The sequence below is a fragment of the Heterodontus francisci genome, chromosome 26 (assembly GCF_036365525.1).
Source record: "Heterodontus francisci isolate sHetFra1 chromosome 26, sHetFra1.hap1, whole genome shotgun sequence".
Classification (NCBI taxonomy): domain Eukaryota; kingdom Metazoa; phylum Chordata; class Chondrichthyes; order Heterodontiformes; family Heterodontidae; genus Heterodontus; species Heterodontus francisci.
The window spans coordinates 23,407,767-23,426,423 of NC_090396.1; the positions used below are offsets into that span (position 1 = coordinate 23,407,767).

Sequence of the window (18,657 nt, forward strand, 5' to 3'; positions counted from 1 at the left end):
TTGAGCCTAGGTAGGTGAACTCTTGAACCACTTCCAGAGCGTGGTCGCCAATATTGATGGATGGAGCATTTCTGACATCCTGCCCCATGATGTTCGTTTTCTTGAGGCTGATGGTTAGGCCAAATTCATTGCAGGCAGACGCAAACCTGTCGATGAGACTCTGCAGGCATTCTTCAGTGTGAGATGTTAAAGCAGCATCGTCAGCAAAGAGGAGTTCTCTGATGAGGACTTTCCGTACTTTGGACTTCGCTCTTAGACGGGCAAGGTTGAACAACCTGCCCCCTGATCTTGTGTGGAGGAAAATTCCTTCTTCAGAGGATTTGAACGCATGTGAAAGCAGCAGGGAGAAGAAAATCCCAAAAAGTGTGGGTGCGAGAACACAGCCCTGTTTCACACCACTCAGGATAGGAAAGGGCTCTGATGAGGAGCCACCATGTTGAATTGTGCCTTTCATATTGTCATAGAATGAGGTGATGATACTTAGTAGCTTTGGTGGACATCCGATCTTTTCTAGTAGTCTGAAGAGACCACGTCTGACGAGGTCAAAGGCTTTGGTGAGATCAATGAAAGCAATGTAGAGGGGCATCTATTGTTCACGGCATTTCTCCTGTATCTGACGAAGGGAGAACAGCATGTCAATAGTCGATCTCTCTGCACGAAAGCCACACTGTGCCTCAGGGTAGACGCGCTCGGCCAGCTTCTGGAGCCTGTTCAGAGCGACTCGAGCAAAGACTTTCCCCTCTGGTATCCAGCTGATTTGAATTTCTGGATCAAAGCTGCGATGAGATCGGGACTGAGCATTTCTGGGTGAATCTGATGTGAACAGGTGATTGATGAGTAGGTGTCACTTGATTATTATACGATGGTATTATTGATGAATCCTTGCATCACTTTGCCAATGACTGCGAGGAGGTTGACAGGACAATAATTGGCGAGATTAGATGTGTCCTTTTTTTTTTGTGTATATGGTATGCCAGAACAATTTTCTACATTATTTAATAAATATCAGTGTCATTGTTGCATTGGAACAGCTTCGCAGTTAGTGCTCGTGTGGTTTTCAGCAGTACAGCTGCAAGACTGTCATAGCTGATAGACTCTATTGAGTCCAGTGCAATCAGAAGTTTAAGGTCACGTGAAGGGAACTAAACTGAATGGTTATGGCATGTATGCTGCATTGATCGAGAGAAAACAGAGTAGGATCATTTACTTTTCACTGAAGACACTTAGAAACAACTTATGCTTGTCTGTTGCATTTGTGTTGGGCTCCACCATGGTTGAGGATGGGAATGTTCCTCCTCCTAACAGTGGCTTGATTGTCCACCATTCTTGACTGAGTATGGTACGGCTACAGAGTTCTGCTTTGATCTTTTGATTGTGTTCATCTGTGCAGTTCGGAGTAAGAGGCGCGTTGAGGTCCATGAGTAGCCCTTGTACATGTAGCAGAAACTGTCTTGACAAAAGTTTGCCAAAACTGGAAGGACCATGATATGATTTTTAAAGCAATCTAGTTTAGTACTGCATGGCAAGTTACCCAAGTTTTTCTTCTGCGAATCACTAATACTTCTGGAAAAGCAGTTTCACCTGTATAAAGCAGTTGAACCATGTCTTATTTCCTGCCATCTGAATTGACAAGAGATGCGAGATTGTGCATTTTCCAGAGATTTACCACAATCAAGGTTAATCATGTTAACTCAGTGAGGCAAAGAATCAAATAGAAATTACAGATTGTAAAGAACACAGTGTGCTTACAGAAACACAGATGTTGGGGGGAAAAAATCCAAATTGAAACTTTAATTAATACCCCAAAACAAATTCAAGATCAGTATGCATGCATGTAGTTTCATGATTTGGACAAATAGCATTTTACATTATATGGCAATGTTCTGTAGCTTCCTTACATAAAGTCCACGCATATGACAATCTACATGGGGTTTAAACCAGTTAGATTCAGTATGAAATTTCATGTACTTTGAATGATACATTACGACGAGAGAAAAATCACTACAATAAGCAGCAGTGTCCTTACCTGGCCCGTTACATCGAGCTTTACCATCCATCCTTTCTTAAAATTCAGGAGATCCGGCTAAAAGAAAAAAAAGTGAACATTAGTAAAGAAAATGTTAATCAACTCCCTTAATTCATTCCACGTACTGTGGATAATTTGCCTGATTACCGATTGTCCCATATTTGATCACTTGAGCAAGGTGAATAATTGCAGGTAAAAGTGCTAGCCTGGCTCAGTTGATAGCATTCTTGCTTTGGAGTCAAAGTTCAGTGTTCAAAAGGCACTCCAGGATTTCAGTGCATAATTTACACTGACATTTTGGCCTAGTACAAAGGAAATGCTACATTGATGAAGGTGTTGCTTTGAATTTGAGATTTTTGTCTATCTGTTCAGGTGGATGTCAAAGATATCAAATCAAGCAAAGAACAGCACGGAACTCTTGGTGTCCTGTACTATATTCCTCCTTCAACTGCCAATATTCAATTGACCATTCATCTCAAGTTACTTGCTGTGTACACAAACTGGCTGCCACTTTTGCTTATACAGCAGTAACTGCACTTCAAAAGCAATTCATTGGTTGTGGAGTATTTTGTGAAAACATTACAATCTGATGAGACACCATATAAATGCAAGTTTTTCTATCTTTTATGCCACCAGATACACATGAAATTTCTGTATGATCTTCCTCCCTCCTTTCCTCTCCCCCCTCCAAAAGGTGACCTTGCAAAATTCCACGGGGATTCCAGGGCGGCGCAGTGGTTAGCACCGCAGCCTCACAGCTCCAGGGACCCGGGTTCAATTCTGGGTACTGCCTGTGCGGAGTTTGCAAGTTCTCCCTGTGACCACATGGGTTTTCGCCGGGTGCTCCAGTTTCCTCCCACTGCCAAAGACTTGCAGGTGATAGGTAAATTGGCTGTTGTAAATTGCCCCTAGTGTAGGTAGGTGGTAGGGAATATGGGATTACTGTAGGGTTAGTATAAATGGGTGGTGGTTGGTCAGCACAGACTCGGTGGGCCGAAGGGCCTGTTTCAGTGCTGTATCTCTAAATAAAAATAAAAAAATAAAAATTTAACATTACAACATGCTTTATTCAACATTAACTAACTGAATTTCACAGATGAAATTCTTTAATCAACAGAACAAGAGTTACTGCATCCCAACAAGTATTAAATAAATTCATACATTTATCTTTGTTCATTAACAGATATTTATCCAGTTTATTTTTAAAGGAGTTGAGCAACGTAAGCGGTTTTTGATGTCACACATCCTACCCTTCTGCTGGACCAAAAAATGTCTATTTACATAGTCTTCGAGAGATTTATAAATTTTGAGTTCATATTCTTCAAATCATAGTCCAAGCTTCCCTGTACATTATCCATCCTTTTCATATTTTTAAAGTATCTAGATCATATTTCCTCTCAGTCTTTTCTGCATTGAAAACCAGTTGAGTTCGGAGTCTTTTTTATAACATATACAGACCCAAGTACTAAATACATGAAATTTTCTCCTTAAACTTTCCCTAATACATTAATTTAGAAAGTGGGATGCCCAGATTGCACAGAGATCAAAATGCATTTTTAAATCATTAAAATTAACGTTTACTTTTTATTTAAAACGACCGAAGATACAACCTTTGAACAATAATGGTTAAACAAGTGCCTTGAACTACTTTACTGATCATCTAGGGTTTAATTGTTCAGGATACATTTGAAAGTAACTTTATAATGCATTTATAGTTTCACATGAATACAGAGTACCCTTTATTACAAGAATGTTCAGTTTCTAACTGAATTTGAAAGTATTGGTCTGGTCAAGAGTGAAACACTATAACAACAACAACTTGCATTTATTTTTCACCTTTGACGTAGTAAAACTTGAGGCCATGGATTGGATGGACTTCAATACAGGCACAGGGCAAAATGCCAGTTCATTGTGTAGAACTACAATCTTTTCATACATATTTATTCTTGTCCATACATACATACATGCACAAATAGAACATACATTCGAAAGGACGGAATTTCCCTCCCCCACTGGTTTGGAAGTAAAATCTATCTCTGAGCCATGCATACGGGGTATAGGGCAATGAAAGGAATAGGGGAGAAAGTAAGGACTCGGGCACTTTTTGGTCAGGTGCTCAATTCTAACCTAGTGCTTAGTCCATAATACTAGATAGCTACAATTGTGCAATAATTTGAGATGGGCTTCAGATGTACCAAAAAAGACAGAGTTGTTGGACGCAATGGTCCCTTCCTATTCAAAGTTTTAAGAATCTGGGGCCTTCAATATCAGGGGATCATCACTGAAAAATGGTGATGTCAACATTCAGCACTTGGGTCAGATCATCATGCCTAAAACTGTTAATGTATTAGAAATAAATAGATTTCTGAGGTTAAAGCTGTACATTTTTGAATCATGATTGCATGATAAATCTGCAGCATTAATGCAGCAAAAATTTAATTTCAAAACAAAATCACAATATCTGGTATTGGCTGAAGGGAGATGTTTTGCAGATTTAATTACAGCAATAATTCTTGCACCAATAACCTACGTCAATCAGGAAGACGAAGCACACTGAATGGTACCAATAAAAGCTATTATTCTAATACTAACCCATATTACTGTAATGTCGGTCTTTCCCATATCTGATAATAAATACAATTACGGTTAATAAGTGAGAGTACCATGAAAAGAACTCTCTGCTGCACAGAAAACTAAATTATAATGGTGATCCTATTTTACATAAAATAAATACAAGTAATTTAAAAAGGGCCTGGATTATCAGAAACTTATCTATACTGTTGTCATGCAGGCCCCCACCTGCTAAGAGTGAGGCACACATTATTTCACCACATGAACCTTAAAACTTAAAATTGCTGCTGGGAAGAAAAGGCCTATTACAAGGGGTTGCCAAGCCCCTGACTGGAAAGACATTTGCATAGTAACAGACAGTACTTGGAAAGGATAAAGGGGCCACTCCCCGCTCCAATTTAATCCACAATGGACTTTTGATTACCAGACGTTTAAGGTGGAGCATTCCAGGTTAACTACTAAGATGGCCGAATACACAAACATATGGGGTCAGACAAGTTTAATCACATGACTAACTGGCTGTTGGAGTTATTTTGAATTTGAACTTGCCACAGAGAATTTGAACTCAGAAAGCTGTTTGCTCCTGGACTGAAAAAACCTCTCTCCTGTCTGCTCTCATCTCGCTCTCACCAGCTTCGGAAAGCACTGAAGACACATGAACCCCAAGACAGAAAAGTCTCCTCTGACGACCAAGGTTTATGATTACTGGGCCCCAACAAAAAGCAAGACTACCTACAATCAAGGACTCTACAGCGAGTCAAAAAAAAAAAAACCCTCTTCAGAGATTGCCTCAAACCTCTCCACTATTCCTCTTCTGCTCTTTTCTGTCTCTATTTGCATGTGCGTATCGCGTATGCATGTTAGCGTGGGGCACGGCGTGTATTCCCAGGCGTTAACCAAACTGGAGTTTAAGTTTAAATTTAATAAAATTTCACTTTTCTTCTTGAAACCCAAGAAAGCTTGCTTATGCTCATTTCTGTGCCTTATAATTGGAAAGTGGTGAACAAGGATTCACCAAGGGGGAGCTCAAAACACTGTTTAAAATTAAAACCCTGGTGCTATAAAACCAGGTGAAGGCTGAAAGAGACCCCAGACACCTTTCTCACCTGGTCGTAACACTGTATTCAGTCAATCACACAATTCTGTCATCTTTGTAAAAATTATGTAAACTATGTTCTGTTATGCTTCTTTAAATCAAGCCTGGGATTAACAAAATCTCCAAATGATCAGCACAGAAATCAGATCAGTTTGAAGTGCTAATTGATCTATTTGATGCCAAAATCAGTGATGCCAGGTTTTGCTATTGTACATTTAAGAGTCACAATCTGATAGCTGTCCCTTCATTGCTTTTAAGTGCAAAGTGCAGCATGAGATGAGAAATAGAAACCACAAAACACGTGGCTAAGGGAGTGGTGTGGGAAAGAGGGGTTCCATTTCATGGGGCATTGGCATCAGTTTTGGAACCGGGGGGATTTGTACTGATGGGACGGTCTCCACCTAAACCGATCTAGAACCAGTGTTCTAGCGAAACAGAGAAATAGGGTGGTCTCTAGGACTTTAAACTAGTGAGTCGGGGGGAAGGGAAAGGGAAAACGACAGGGAGTATGATGGTAAATAAAAAGGTAAGCAGCAGGTTAACATGTGTGCAGGAGGGTTTAAGTTCAAGGCAAACTATGAAAGAAGCAGAAAGGAAGGATAACTCAGGAGTTATTATTAGAGATGTTGGAAATCATGAGGGTAAGAAAGCTAGCATAAAAGGCACTTTACCTGAATGCTCGTAGCATTCGTAACAAGGTTGATGAGTTAACGGCACAAATCATCGCGAATGAATATGATTTGGTAGCCATTACGGAGACATGGTTACAGGTTGGTCACGACTGGGAGTTAAATATCCAGGGGTACCAGACTATTCGGAAGGACAGACAGGAAGGTAAGGGAGGTGGTGTAGCTCTGATATTCAAGGACGACATCAGGGCGGTGCTGAGAGATGATATAGGTTCTATGGAGAATGAGGTTGAATCCATTTGGGTGGAAATTAGAAACTCTAAGAAGAAAAAGTCATTGATAGGCATAGTCTATAGGCCACCAAATAATATCACATTGGGGCGGGCAATAAACAAAGAAATAACTAATGCCTGTAAAAATGGTACGGCAATTATCATGGGGGATTTTAATCTACATGTAGATTGGTCGAACCAGCTCAGTCAGGGTAGCCTTGAGGACGAGTTCGTTGAGTGTATCAGTGATAGTTTTCTTGAACAGTATGTAATGGAACCGATGAGGGAGCAAGCTATCCTAGATCTAGTCCTGTGTAATGAGACAGGAATAATTAATGACCTCATAGTTAGGGATCCTCTTGGAAGGAGTGATCATAGGATGGTTGAATTTAGAATACAGATGGAGTGTGTGAAGATAAAATCCAATACGAGGGTCCTGCACTTGAACAAGGGCGACTACAATAGAATAAGGGAGGACTTGGCTAAAGTAGACTGGAAACAAAGATTTTATGGTGGGACAGTTGACGAGCAGTGGAGGACTTTCAAAGCAATTTTTCAAAGTGCTCAGCAAAAGTATATTCCAGTGAAAAAGGAAGGACTGGAAGAAAAGGGGTAATCTGCCATGGGTGTCTAAGGAAATAAGGGAGGCTATCAAATTGAAAGAGAAGGCATACAAAGTGGCCAAAAGCAGCATGAAACTAGAAGATTGGGAAAACTTTAAAGGTCAACAGAAAGCCACAAAAAGAGCTATAAAGAAAAGTAAGATAGAACATGAGAAAAAACTAGCACAGAATATAAAGACAGATAGCAAAAGTTTCTATAAATATATAAAATGAAAAAGAGTGGCTAAAGTAAACATTGGTCCTTTAGAGGATGAGAAGGGGAATTTAGTTAGGGGATATGATGAAATGGCCGAGGCATTGAACAGGTATTTTGTATCGGTCTTCACAGTGGAGGACATTAATAACATGCCAGTAATTGATAAAGAGACGAACGTAGGTGAGGACCTGGAAACAATCATTATTACGGAAGAGGTAGTGTTGGGCAAGATAATGGAGCTAAGGATTGATAAGTCTCCTGGCCCTGATGGAATGCATCCCAGGGTACGACAAGAGATGGCGGGAGAAATAGCAGGTGCACTGGCAGTAATTTTCCAAAATTCGCTGGACTCTGGGGTAGTCCCAGCAGATTGGAAAACAGCAGATGTGACGCCACGGTTTAAAAAGGGAGGTAGACAAAAGATGGGGAATTATTATTAGCTTAACCTCTGTAGTGGGGAAGATGCTGGAGTCTATTATCAAGGAAGAAATAGCAGGGCATCTCAATAGAAATTGTCCCAGTGGGCAGACGCAGCATGGGTTCATGAAGGACAGGTATGCTTGACAAATCGTTTGGAATTCTATGATGACATTACAAGCAAGGTGGACAATGGGGACCCAGTGGATGTGGTGTACCTAGATTTCCAAAAGGCCTTCAAAAGGTGCTGCACAAGAGGCTGCTGCATAAGATAAGGATGCATGGCGTTAGGGGTAAAGTATTAGCATGGATAGAGGATTGGTTGACTAACAGGGAGCAGAGAGTGGGGATAAATGAGTGCTATTCTGGGTGGCAATCAGTCACTAGTGGTGTGCCTCAGGGATCGGTGTTGGGACCGCAATTATTTACAATTTATATAGATTTGGAGTTGGGGACCACGTGTAGGGTGTCAAAGTTTGCAGATGACACTAAGATGAGTGGCAGAGCAAACTGTGCAGATGACTGTGAAACTTTGCAGAGGAACATAGATACATTGAGTGAGTGGGCAAAGGTCTGGCAGATGGAATACAATGTTAATAAATGTGAAGTCATTCATTTCGGTAGGAGTAACAGTAAAAAGGATTATTACTTGAATGGTAAAAAGTTGCAGCATGCTGCTATGCAGAGGGACCTGGGTGTCCTTGTGCATGAATTGCAGAAGGTTGGTCTGCAGGTACAGCAAGTAATTAGGAAGGCAAATGGAATTTTGTCCTTCATTGCTAAAGGGATTGAGGTTAAAAGCAGAGAGGTTATGTTGCAGCTGTATAAGGTACTGGTGAGGCCGCACCTGGAGTACTGTGTGCAGTTTTGGTCTCCTTACTTGAGAAAGGATGTACTGGCACTGGAGAGGGTGGAGGAGGTTCACTAGGTTGATTCTGGAGTTGAGAGGATTGGCTTAGGAGGAGAGACTGAGTAGATTGGGATTATATTCATTGGAATTCAGAAGAATGAGGGGGGATCTTATAGAAACATATAAAATTATGAAGGGAATAGATAAGATACAAGTAGAGAGGATGTTTCCACTGGCAGGTGAAGCTAGGACAAGAGGGCATAGCCTGAAGATTAGAAGGAGCAGATTTAGGACTGAATTAAGAAGGAACTTCTTCATCCAGAGGGTTGTTAATCTATGGAATTCCTTGCCCAGTGAAGTAGTTGACGCTTCTTCAGTAAACGTTTTTAAAGCTAAGGTAGATATCTTTTTGAACAATAAAGGAATTAAGGGATACGGTGAGAGCGCAGGTAAGTGGATCTGAGTCCACGAAAAGATCAGCCATGATCTTATTGAATGGCGGAGCAGGCTCGAGGGGCCGGACGGCCTACTCCTGCTCCTAGTTCTTATGATCTTATGAAAAGCAGTTATCAGGACCAATCTATCACATTGCAGGTTAATCTAGGTCGAAATAATTAATATGTGTGTGAAGATAGAATATGCAAGCCTTCTGCATAGACCATCAACTGAATATAATTCAAAAATACCCAAGAAATAGCTGTGGAATGTGGGGTTAACCTTTAGAATTGTTCCTGGGCTTCTTCCTGCATTGGTACCACAGTAGGATGCATTCTACCAAACACTTGACTATATACTGCTTAGCCAGATCTGCCTCCGTCCTTACCCTGGGTAAGGTTGGATATAGAGCTGTGGAAATGTGTTTTGTCTATTATCACTATTATGTGTTTTCTATTCAGGGCATTTGGGGCAAGAAATCTGAAACATATTTTGACAATAAAGGGATGCTTTCTGATCAGTAGCATGTATTACTGTAATACAAACAGCCACCTGCAAATCATTTGCGGTCAAATGAGTTCCTTTACTGCAATAGTACTTCTTTAAATACAGGATTTCTAGTTACTCTTTCACCAAAGACTTTAACAGAATCAAAACTTCTCACTCTGGAAAAAGCTACATAAAGCTGTCCATGTGTAAAAACAGGCCTAGGAATATAAATACAAATTTCATCAAGAGTCTTGCCTTGTGACTTGTTTATGATCATAGAAATTGGAAGTCTTATTGGGAACTTATTTCTCCAGAGTTGAAAAGACTGATTTACATCTGATGGGCTCAATATATTTGAGGAACAAACACTATTTTCCTTGAAATCTGCCTGTTATAATTTCATTGAAGAAAACAGCTTCCTAACAAACAATCTTGTTCCATGACAAAGTCCCTGTTTAGGATTCATGTTTTGTAGCAACATTAAAACTGCTCCTTCCTTGAGTCTAAGTTTGTGCAGAGGCATGGCCATTTGAGTTAGACTGTGTGGAAACTCTGGAGGGTATAGCCTGCTATCACCATCTTCGCCGAAAGAATCAACACTGACCTATTCTTTTAATTCACGTACAACAGTTTTTCTAAAACTTTTTTATTCAAATCTAGTGACTCTTCATTTTTCGCAGTAAGAATAGCTTTCGAATAATAAGTTGTATCAAATAATTGTCCCTGCCATTTTGCCACACATAACCAATTCCATCATTTGATACACCCCTCCCAGGAAATCCCATCCTTCCCATGCCATCCCATTCCTCTCATCAATCCCATCCCTCGCAGAAACAATCTCTCCAGCCAGCATAACTTTACACAGCTCTTACCATAGTTGAGGAAAGGTCATCGACCTGAAACGTTAACTCGGTTTCTCCCTTCACAGATGCTGCCAGACTGCTGGGTATTGCCAGCATTTTATGTTTTTAGTTCAGATTTCCAGCATCTGCAATATTTTGCTTTTGTATTAGCATAACTTTGTTGTTGGACTCCCTTACCTTCTGCTGAATTTTTCCCTTTACACCCCACCACCACCCCCCCGCCCACGACCACAGTTGGCAGCTGCACAAGTATCAGATGCTCCAGTCATCCGTGCATCCCACATGGCTCGACATGTGCCAGGCACTTCCATCAAATAAACCCACCAACAGACACACTCCTTAAACCGACAAAACAGTCCGGACAGACAAAAACTGATGATTGCTATATTAGATTATATTGACTTTGTGGAAGTATTTAAGATACACTGTAATGGTCACTCAAGTAACAATTTTCTCCTCTCCTCCTGTAGGTGTCAACCTTTTTGAAGGAGTAAGCTTCCACAGGCCCTGGCTATCCTCCAGTACCTTACTCAAATGGCTATTATTCATGTGAGCCTTGACAGCATGCACAGGCTATTCAAACATGTTAAAATGACAGTCAATTTAGATTCTGTCCTCAGAGATCCACACATGCACACTTTCCTGAAAGAGGTCAACAGATAGCATGGGACTTTTGAATGATTTTCCACTCTTCAATCTAGGGACACTGAGAGCAATTATATAGAGTGTCTACAACTATTCAAGTTAACATTAGTTAACTTTATGCAGTATGGGAGTGAAATCAGAATGCTTCTTGGTCTACATGGATCAACTGCTAACTGGATAAACTCAGTGAGCCGTTGAGGAAGTTTTAATCAGATTTTTAATTGTTATTTCTGAAATATGTGACTAAACTGAAGAATCACTAACAGCTGCAATGCTAGAAAAACAACAGTTTTACCGTCATTATGGATTCAGTGGTCCTTCTGTCAAGAGATTTTGCTCGCCGAAGTGGTGGTACAGCAGAAGAATGAAAACGCTGCTCTCTGATAGATTCCTTTTTAATTTCCTAAAGAGAAAAATTACAAGTTAATAATAAAATGCAGCATCAATCTAGATGCCCATTCATGATTAAAAAAAAGACAGCGTTTAATCAAGATTTCCTTACAGATTTCTGATTTTACCAGTCCAGTCCACCTTAAAGTATTAAAACCTAGATTATATACTATAGGGATAATTTTCCTCAACCTATAGAAGAATTATAGTCTCCATATTCAATTAGATTTACTATCTTTAGGGAAAAGGGAGGAGCAAATCCAGGAAGTTATCCAGAAAGGTGGTCCCTTAAAAGAAATTCATTTCCCTGTGCTATCATTTTGGTAATCTCTTCTACTCTGCTGCACGCAAAGCCCAATTGGGGACTGCACACTAACTTTTTTTTTTCCCCCAGAGGGTTACAGCAAACTCATTGGGCTGGAATTTGTAGTCACACCACCAGGACAGGCAGCAGGTGTGCAAAATGTTGGCTGTCTTGCACGTGACATATGCGGCGGGCGGCCGCTTACCATAATGACGATGGCCGAACCCCCCAATCACGTGGCGGACAACACTGGCAATGCCATGAACGGCGTCACCTGATGTTGGATCAGGTGCTGGCACAATCTTCAAAAGGCTGCCAGCCCTGCATTTACTCACCTAGCATTCAAGAGCAGATCATTTCAGCAACACTTCTTCGTTTTGCTTCACAGCAAACATCCCCCATGGGCACCATTGCCAAGATGGCAGAGGTAGAGTAAGGGTGACCCCACATTTCAGTGATGTCTCCCTGCTGATTCTCCTCCAGACTGCAAGGGAAAGGCGGCAGTTCCTCTTCCCCGCGATATCCAGAGGTCTTCCTGCCGGACCAAGTAAGCCTGGACGGAGACCGCAGAAGAGGTTAGCAGCAGTGGGGGTCACCCGTCGTAACTGGGTCCAGGAAGAGGGTCAATGACCTCCTACACTCAGCCAAAGTAAGTTTTGCAGTTCCACGTAGCTTGTTGTGATCTGCATGCCCATAAGCGTTTCTACCTTAGTTCAGTTTAGACCATGACAGTTGGAGTCATTGAGAGCAGCGACATCCCCAGGGTGCAGAATAGGGTCCCCATATTAGTTATGACGTGCTGTAAAGATGCTTGGAACTCAACAATAACTGCATCCCTGATCTTTCAGTAGAAGGCGGCCCACAATGGTAGGGAGGCATCCAGGACAGGTGGCTGACCTGCGGCCTCTGTCTCAGGCTGAACAGGAGGTGCTGGAGTTAGCCAAGAGCCAAGGAGCACGTACCATATTGGACTCCGAGCTTGGGGTCCCATTTGAAGAGAGTGATTATTGCCAACCACAGGACAAATAGAAATTACATTTCATGTACAAACGCTATGCTGTCAACACTGCAACATGTGCACCATAACACCTAAATATCTGTTCTGTACATTGCATCTTGCAGGGCAGCGCTCGCAAATGCTTGCAGATACCAGGACACTCCTGCACCTTCCACCAGCGCAGATACTCTCACCTTAGTGGGTATTCAATTGGCATTAGATTCAGGGTCACGAGCTGGCGAGAGCACCATACATGCGCCCAAGCAGCTGGATGATGCAGAGACCTCTGACAATCAGAGGAGTGTGGGTGCCAAGGCCCATTCTCAGCCCCAGGTTGATGAGCCTCTGGTATCAACAGCACAGGGCATGCTGCAGCTGCAGGGAGAGGTAAGGCAACATCTGGCAGAGATGCCAGAAGTCATGGGCAGCCTTCAGCAGACGATGGAGGAGTCCATCCATGCCATGACCTCTGTCATGTCCCAGGCACGTGAGCACATGGCTTCATCCATGGAGAGGCTGGCAACCCTCATGGAGGGCCACATTCCACCGATGCGCCATGACTTGCAAACCGCCACCTTGGCCATGACTTCAATTCAGCAGTGGCAGGGCAAGAGAAGGACCAGGAGCATGAAGAGAGTTCCCGTTTCTGGTCCTTCTCTGGAAAGCAGTGAGGTTCCAACAAGCCAGGAGAGGGAGGAGGAGAGGCTGCGATTCACATCTGGGGTCTCCCCTCAGGATGATTCGAATGTGGACACCAGCTCCTCCGCAAGCCAGTCCAGCTCCAGCAGCCACAACGCCCAAGGACAGCCCTGCATTGATGCAGGAAGCCTTCAGGCAGCCAGCCGGGGCCCTCCAGGCCTCAGGCACCCAAAGGACGACTGCCAAAGTTATCCCATGCCAAGGGGTGTCCTGATCAGCAGCCTGCCTCCAGTCCAGCGGCCAGTGCAGAGGTAACACCGCGAAGGAGCACCTGCAAATGTATTAAAAAGATGGCTTGACACATATGGGCATTCATGGGTGAGACAGATATGTCATGTGTCTTCCTGCCCATCATCAGCCTTTATAGTCTGAAAACATTCCACAATAGAGTGATTATGTGTCTTTCAATTACACCATAAGCCTTACAGTATTGCCAATGTGAACACTGACATCATTACAATACCAATATGCATGACGTGTCATTGCATGAATGATGTGACATGAGTAATGGCTCAGTTTGTTGCTGTCAGTCATGCTGGAGACACAGATGTTAGAGTCAGAGGACATGAGACTATGTGCAAGATGGCAAGTTTTGTTAGCAAACGTATTTATTGAAATTCACGGATTCTGGAAGCACCCAAATATCAGTTCCTGCCTTGCCTCCCTTGCTCGCTGCTCGCCATGTTGGGCCTCCATCACTGCTCTCTGACTTCCCATGCGCCCTTGTCCTGGTGTGCCCTCTGTGTCCTCATTGTCGGGGGATGTGTCATGCTCATGTACTACTTCATCTTGAAAGGCCTCCCTCCCTCTGTACTGCAATGTTGTGCAGAACGCAGCAGACTACAGTGATGGGCCCAGCCCTGTCTGGTGCATACTGTAGGGCTCCACCAGATGTATTGAGGCAGAGGAATCGCATCTTCAGCATACCAAAGGCCTGCTCAATGGTCACTAGGGTGGAGCCGCAGCAGGTGTTGTAGCACTCTTCATCATTGGTGGGGTTCCTCACTGGTGTCAGAAGCCATGTCAAGAATCCACCCCTGAAGCTAAGCGGAGGGAGTGAAAAACAGTGGCACCTGGGAGTATGCAGGAGTCATGGCAGCTGCCCAGGAAGCAGGCACACACTTGTAGGAAGCGCTTTCTGTGGTTGCACACTAGTTGGACATTGATGGAATGAAACCCCTTTCTGTTTATGAACATAGAACATAGAACAGTACAGCACAGCACACGCCCTTCGGCCCACGATGTTGTGCCGAACCTTTAACCTACTCAAAGATCAAACTAACTACCAACCCTTCATTCTAATATCATCCATGTACCTATCCAAGAGTCACTTGAATGCCCCTAATGTATCTGCTTCTACTACCACCGCTGGCAGCGCATTCCACGCACCCACCACTCTCTGTGTAAAGAACCTACCTCTGACATCTCCCCGAAACCTTCCTCCAATCACCTTAAAATTATGCCCCCTGGTGATAGCCCTTTCCACCCTGGGAAAAAGTCTCTGGCTATCCACTCTATCTATGCCTCTCATCATCTTGTACCCCTCTATCAAGTCACCTCTCATCCTTCTTCGCTCCAATGAGAAAAGCCCTAGCTCCCTCAATCTTTCTTCATAAGACATGCCCTCCAGTCCAGGCAGCATCCTGGTAAATCTCCTCTGCACCCTCTCTAAAGCTTCCACATCCTTACTATAATGAGGCGACCAGAACTGAACACAATATTCCAAGTGTGGTCGAACCAGGACCTTATACAGCTGCAGCATAACCTCGCGGCTCTTAAACTCAATCCCCCTGTTAATGAAAGCCAACACACCATACGCCTTCTTAACAACCCTATCAACTTGGGTGGCAACTTTGAGCGTTCTATGGACATGGACCCCAAGATCCCTCTGTTCCTCCACACTACCAAGAATCCTGTCTTTAAGCCTGTATTCCGCATTCAAATTCAACCTTCCAAAATGAATCACTTCACACTTTTCCAGGTTGAACTCCATCTGGCACTTCTCAGCCCAGCTCTGCATCCTGTCAATGTCCCGTTGCAACCTGCAACAGCCTTCCACACTATCCACAACTCCAGCAACCTTCGTGTCATCGGCAAACTTGCTAACCCAGCCTTCCACTTCCTCATCCAAGTCATTTATAAAAATCACAAAGAGCAGAGATCCCAGAACAGATCCTTGTGGACCACCACTGGTCACCAAGCTCCATGCTGAATACTTTTCATCGACTACCACCCTCTGACTTCTATGGGCCAGCCAATTTTGTATCCAGACAGCCAACTTTCCCTGAATCCCATGCCTCTTTACTTTCTGAATGAGCCTACCATGGGGAACCTTATCAAACGCCTTGCTAAAATCCATATACACCACATCCACTGCTCTTCCTTCATCAATGTGTTTTGTCACATCTTCAAAGAATTCAATAAGGCTTGTGAGGCATGACCTGCCCCTTACAAAGCCATGCTGACTGTCTCTAAATCAAACCATGCTTTTCCAAATAATCATAAATCCTGTCTCTCAGAATCCTCTCCAATAATTTGCCCACTACCGACGTAAGACTGACTGGTTGGTGACTGAAGGTGGCTGGTTGGTCCGTCGGAGCCTTGATGGCCACATGCGTGCAGTCGATGACACCTTGCACTCGTGGGAATCCCACAAGGGCCCCAAATCTAATGGCTCACTCGGCCTGACACTCAGGGTCAGTCCGGTAGCGGACATAGTCACTGGACCTCCTGAACAGAGCATTGGTCACCTCCTTGATATAGTGGTGCACTGCAGATTGAGACACCCCACACGTCGCTGGTAGATCCCTGGAATGATCCAGGGGCGTAGAACTTTAGGGCCACAGTCACAGGGAGACCACCAAAACCCACTGGTTGCAAATCACCATTCAGCAGTGCATACAGGTATGTGATGGCCTCTCTGGTCATCTGCAGTCGTCTCTGGCACTGACGCTCAGACATCTGGAGGTATATCTTTCGAGTCCTATAGACTCACTGGTGTCTCTGGGCTCCTCTGCGCCTTGGTAGCTGTTGCTGCTTGTGTCTGGGAGCTGACTCTTGAGCCGCACCTGCCTCTTGGGCCCACTACGGCAAGGGGATCCAGGAAAACAGGGCGGATTATACCCATCTCTATGCTCCTGGTAACTTTGGATTCCTTCAAAAGGTCAAGCACATCTATCTGGGCACAAACTTCTGTTAATTCCTGCTTCAGCAGTATTTCAGCATGAGCTCTATGGTATGGCCTGACGTTGCCCTCACAACCCTTAATTAATTGCGAATCATCATGACCATTGGAATACCATGAGTTGCCTGCACTGGACTACCGACAAAAGCAGCCCATACAATTTCCCAATTCTGTCTCTCACGCTACCCACCCCGCCCCAACCCCAACAGCATCCACTTAGAGATCCCTCCTCAACAATATCCACTTGCACAGATTCCACCCCCGCCACCACCTCCCCCCCCCCCCCCCATGATATTCACTTGCAGGGTTCCCCCCTCTCCCGCCAACGATATCTGATATCCACTTGCAGAGTTCCCCCTTGCCCCTCCCCAAATGATATCCACTTGCAGAGTTACCCCTTCCCATCCCACCCGCCCACCCCCCCCCCCCCCCCACGATATCCATTTGCAGAGTTCCAACCCTCCCCTCAGATCTGCGGATTAACCATCGTGGTAATGCCCGATTTTGAAAAAAATGCAACAGCATAGCAAGGCATAACTTGCCTCACCTTGGCAGGCACTGAGGACTCTCGCCTTGGTGTCAGCTTTTCAAGGATGGGCAACTGAAGGCACACAAGTGCCGCACATCACGCAAAAGATTGCGAACGGATGGTAGGATCACGATGAACAGCATTCTGATTAATGCAAACGCTATTTAACATATTTAAATTACAGTCTTGTCGCAGAGCAGCGGAGGTGCCGCCATGGAACTCCGCTGCCTCCGGGAAGATCGGAATCCAGTATTACGGCCGATTCTCTGGTTCTGGTCCGATTCTCTGGCCTCCCCGCTATAAAACCTGCTTACATGCTGAGCACAAAATCTAGCCCATTAAGTGAGTCTGGCAATGTAACTCAACCTTCATCAACAGAGGAAATAATAACAATCAGAAGTAACCCCAGTGGACAGTTAAGAGCAAACTCAACCTCAAACACTTAGATCATGCAAAAATAAAACTTGCAACCTTCTGAAAATTTAAGTGTTCCTGATTGTTGCATAGCCATCTGGAACAGTATTTAATGGTAACTGAACTGTTTGAAGGTCAGATTAACAAACATTTTTGTCCTGCTAACTTTTACAAACCTATAAAATTTATTTCGATTGATTCAATTACATGCATTCAACAATCGCAAAGAGGGGAAATATTAGGAATTATTATAGTTTTAGCCATAAACAGCTTGCTGTATACTTGAGTAAGTGTAACCTTTTGCGATCTGCAGGTCCTGTTGTAGTCAAGCGAACCAACAAGCTGCCAAATTAAAGTTAATCATTTTGTAATAACCTCAAACAGCAATTGGCGTGCAAATTGCATGATTTTACTGCTCAATCAGGGCAGAGGTCATCTGATGTGGCAATATTTATTGAGGAGATAACCTGACAAATGTAATTATAATTAACTCCATGGACAGTTGGCAGACTTGTAGAAAATTGGTTTGTTTTACAAACTTGCGCAGTTAAGTGACATAAAAAAATTACTAAAGTGTGCTGCATGCTTTACAAAAACAATTAATAATTGCTAAATATTGTGACTTTTTAGGTTATATCATTCCCTCTAAATATTCTAGTGACCCACAATGGAATTTTGAATACAAGCGTGCACATCACACAGAAATAAACCACTAGCAAAATGTGCTTCCGGGTAACCTGAAAAAAGTTACACGCACAAACGGATATTTCTTTTCCCTTTTAAACTGCAAAGTTCTTGAGTTTCAAAATTGGTCTGTTCCTACTATAATATCTTCTCCAAAAAAAGTAGAATCAGAAGAAACTGCATGAGCAGAAAGTATTTTTTCAGAGGAGACCCTGATGCTGATCTGAGCACTTTAAATATTCTTCCCCCACTATCTGGTGAGAGATGTACATTTTTCTACTGCTGCAGTAAAATCTTCCTGTGCAAATGGAAAGTAATCATGCCCCATAGTGAAATGCTTTGCT

The 18,657-nt window shown here is 43.3% G+C and overlaps 1 protein-coding gene across 6 annotated transcripts in view; it reads right to left on the minus strand.

The window, feature by feature from the left end:
• mprip (myosin phosphatase Rho interacting protein) overlaps positions 1 to 18,657 on the minus strand; it is a 533,204-nt gene that overhangs the window by 103,551 nt on the left and 410,996 nt on the right. For all 6 annotated transcript variants that reach the window (XM_068057934.1, XM_068057930.1, XM_068057933.1 and 3 more), the window contains 2 exons: positions 11,408 to 11,515; positions 2,027 to 2,083 (listed from right to left, as the gene is read on the minus strand). In XM_068057934.1, coding sequence (XP_067914035.1) covers positions 2,027 to 2,083; positions 11,408 to 11,515 — 165 coding nt within the window. The remainder of the gene's footprint in view (positions 1 to 2,026; positions 2,084 to 11,407; positions 11,516 to 18,657) is intronic.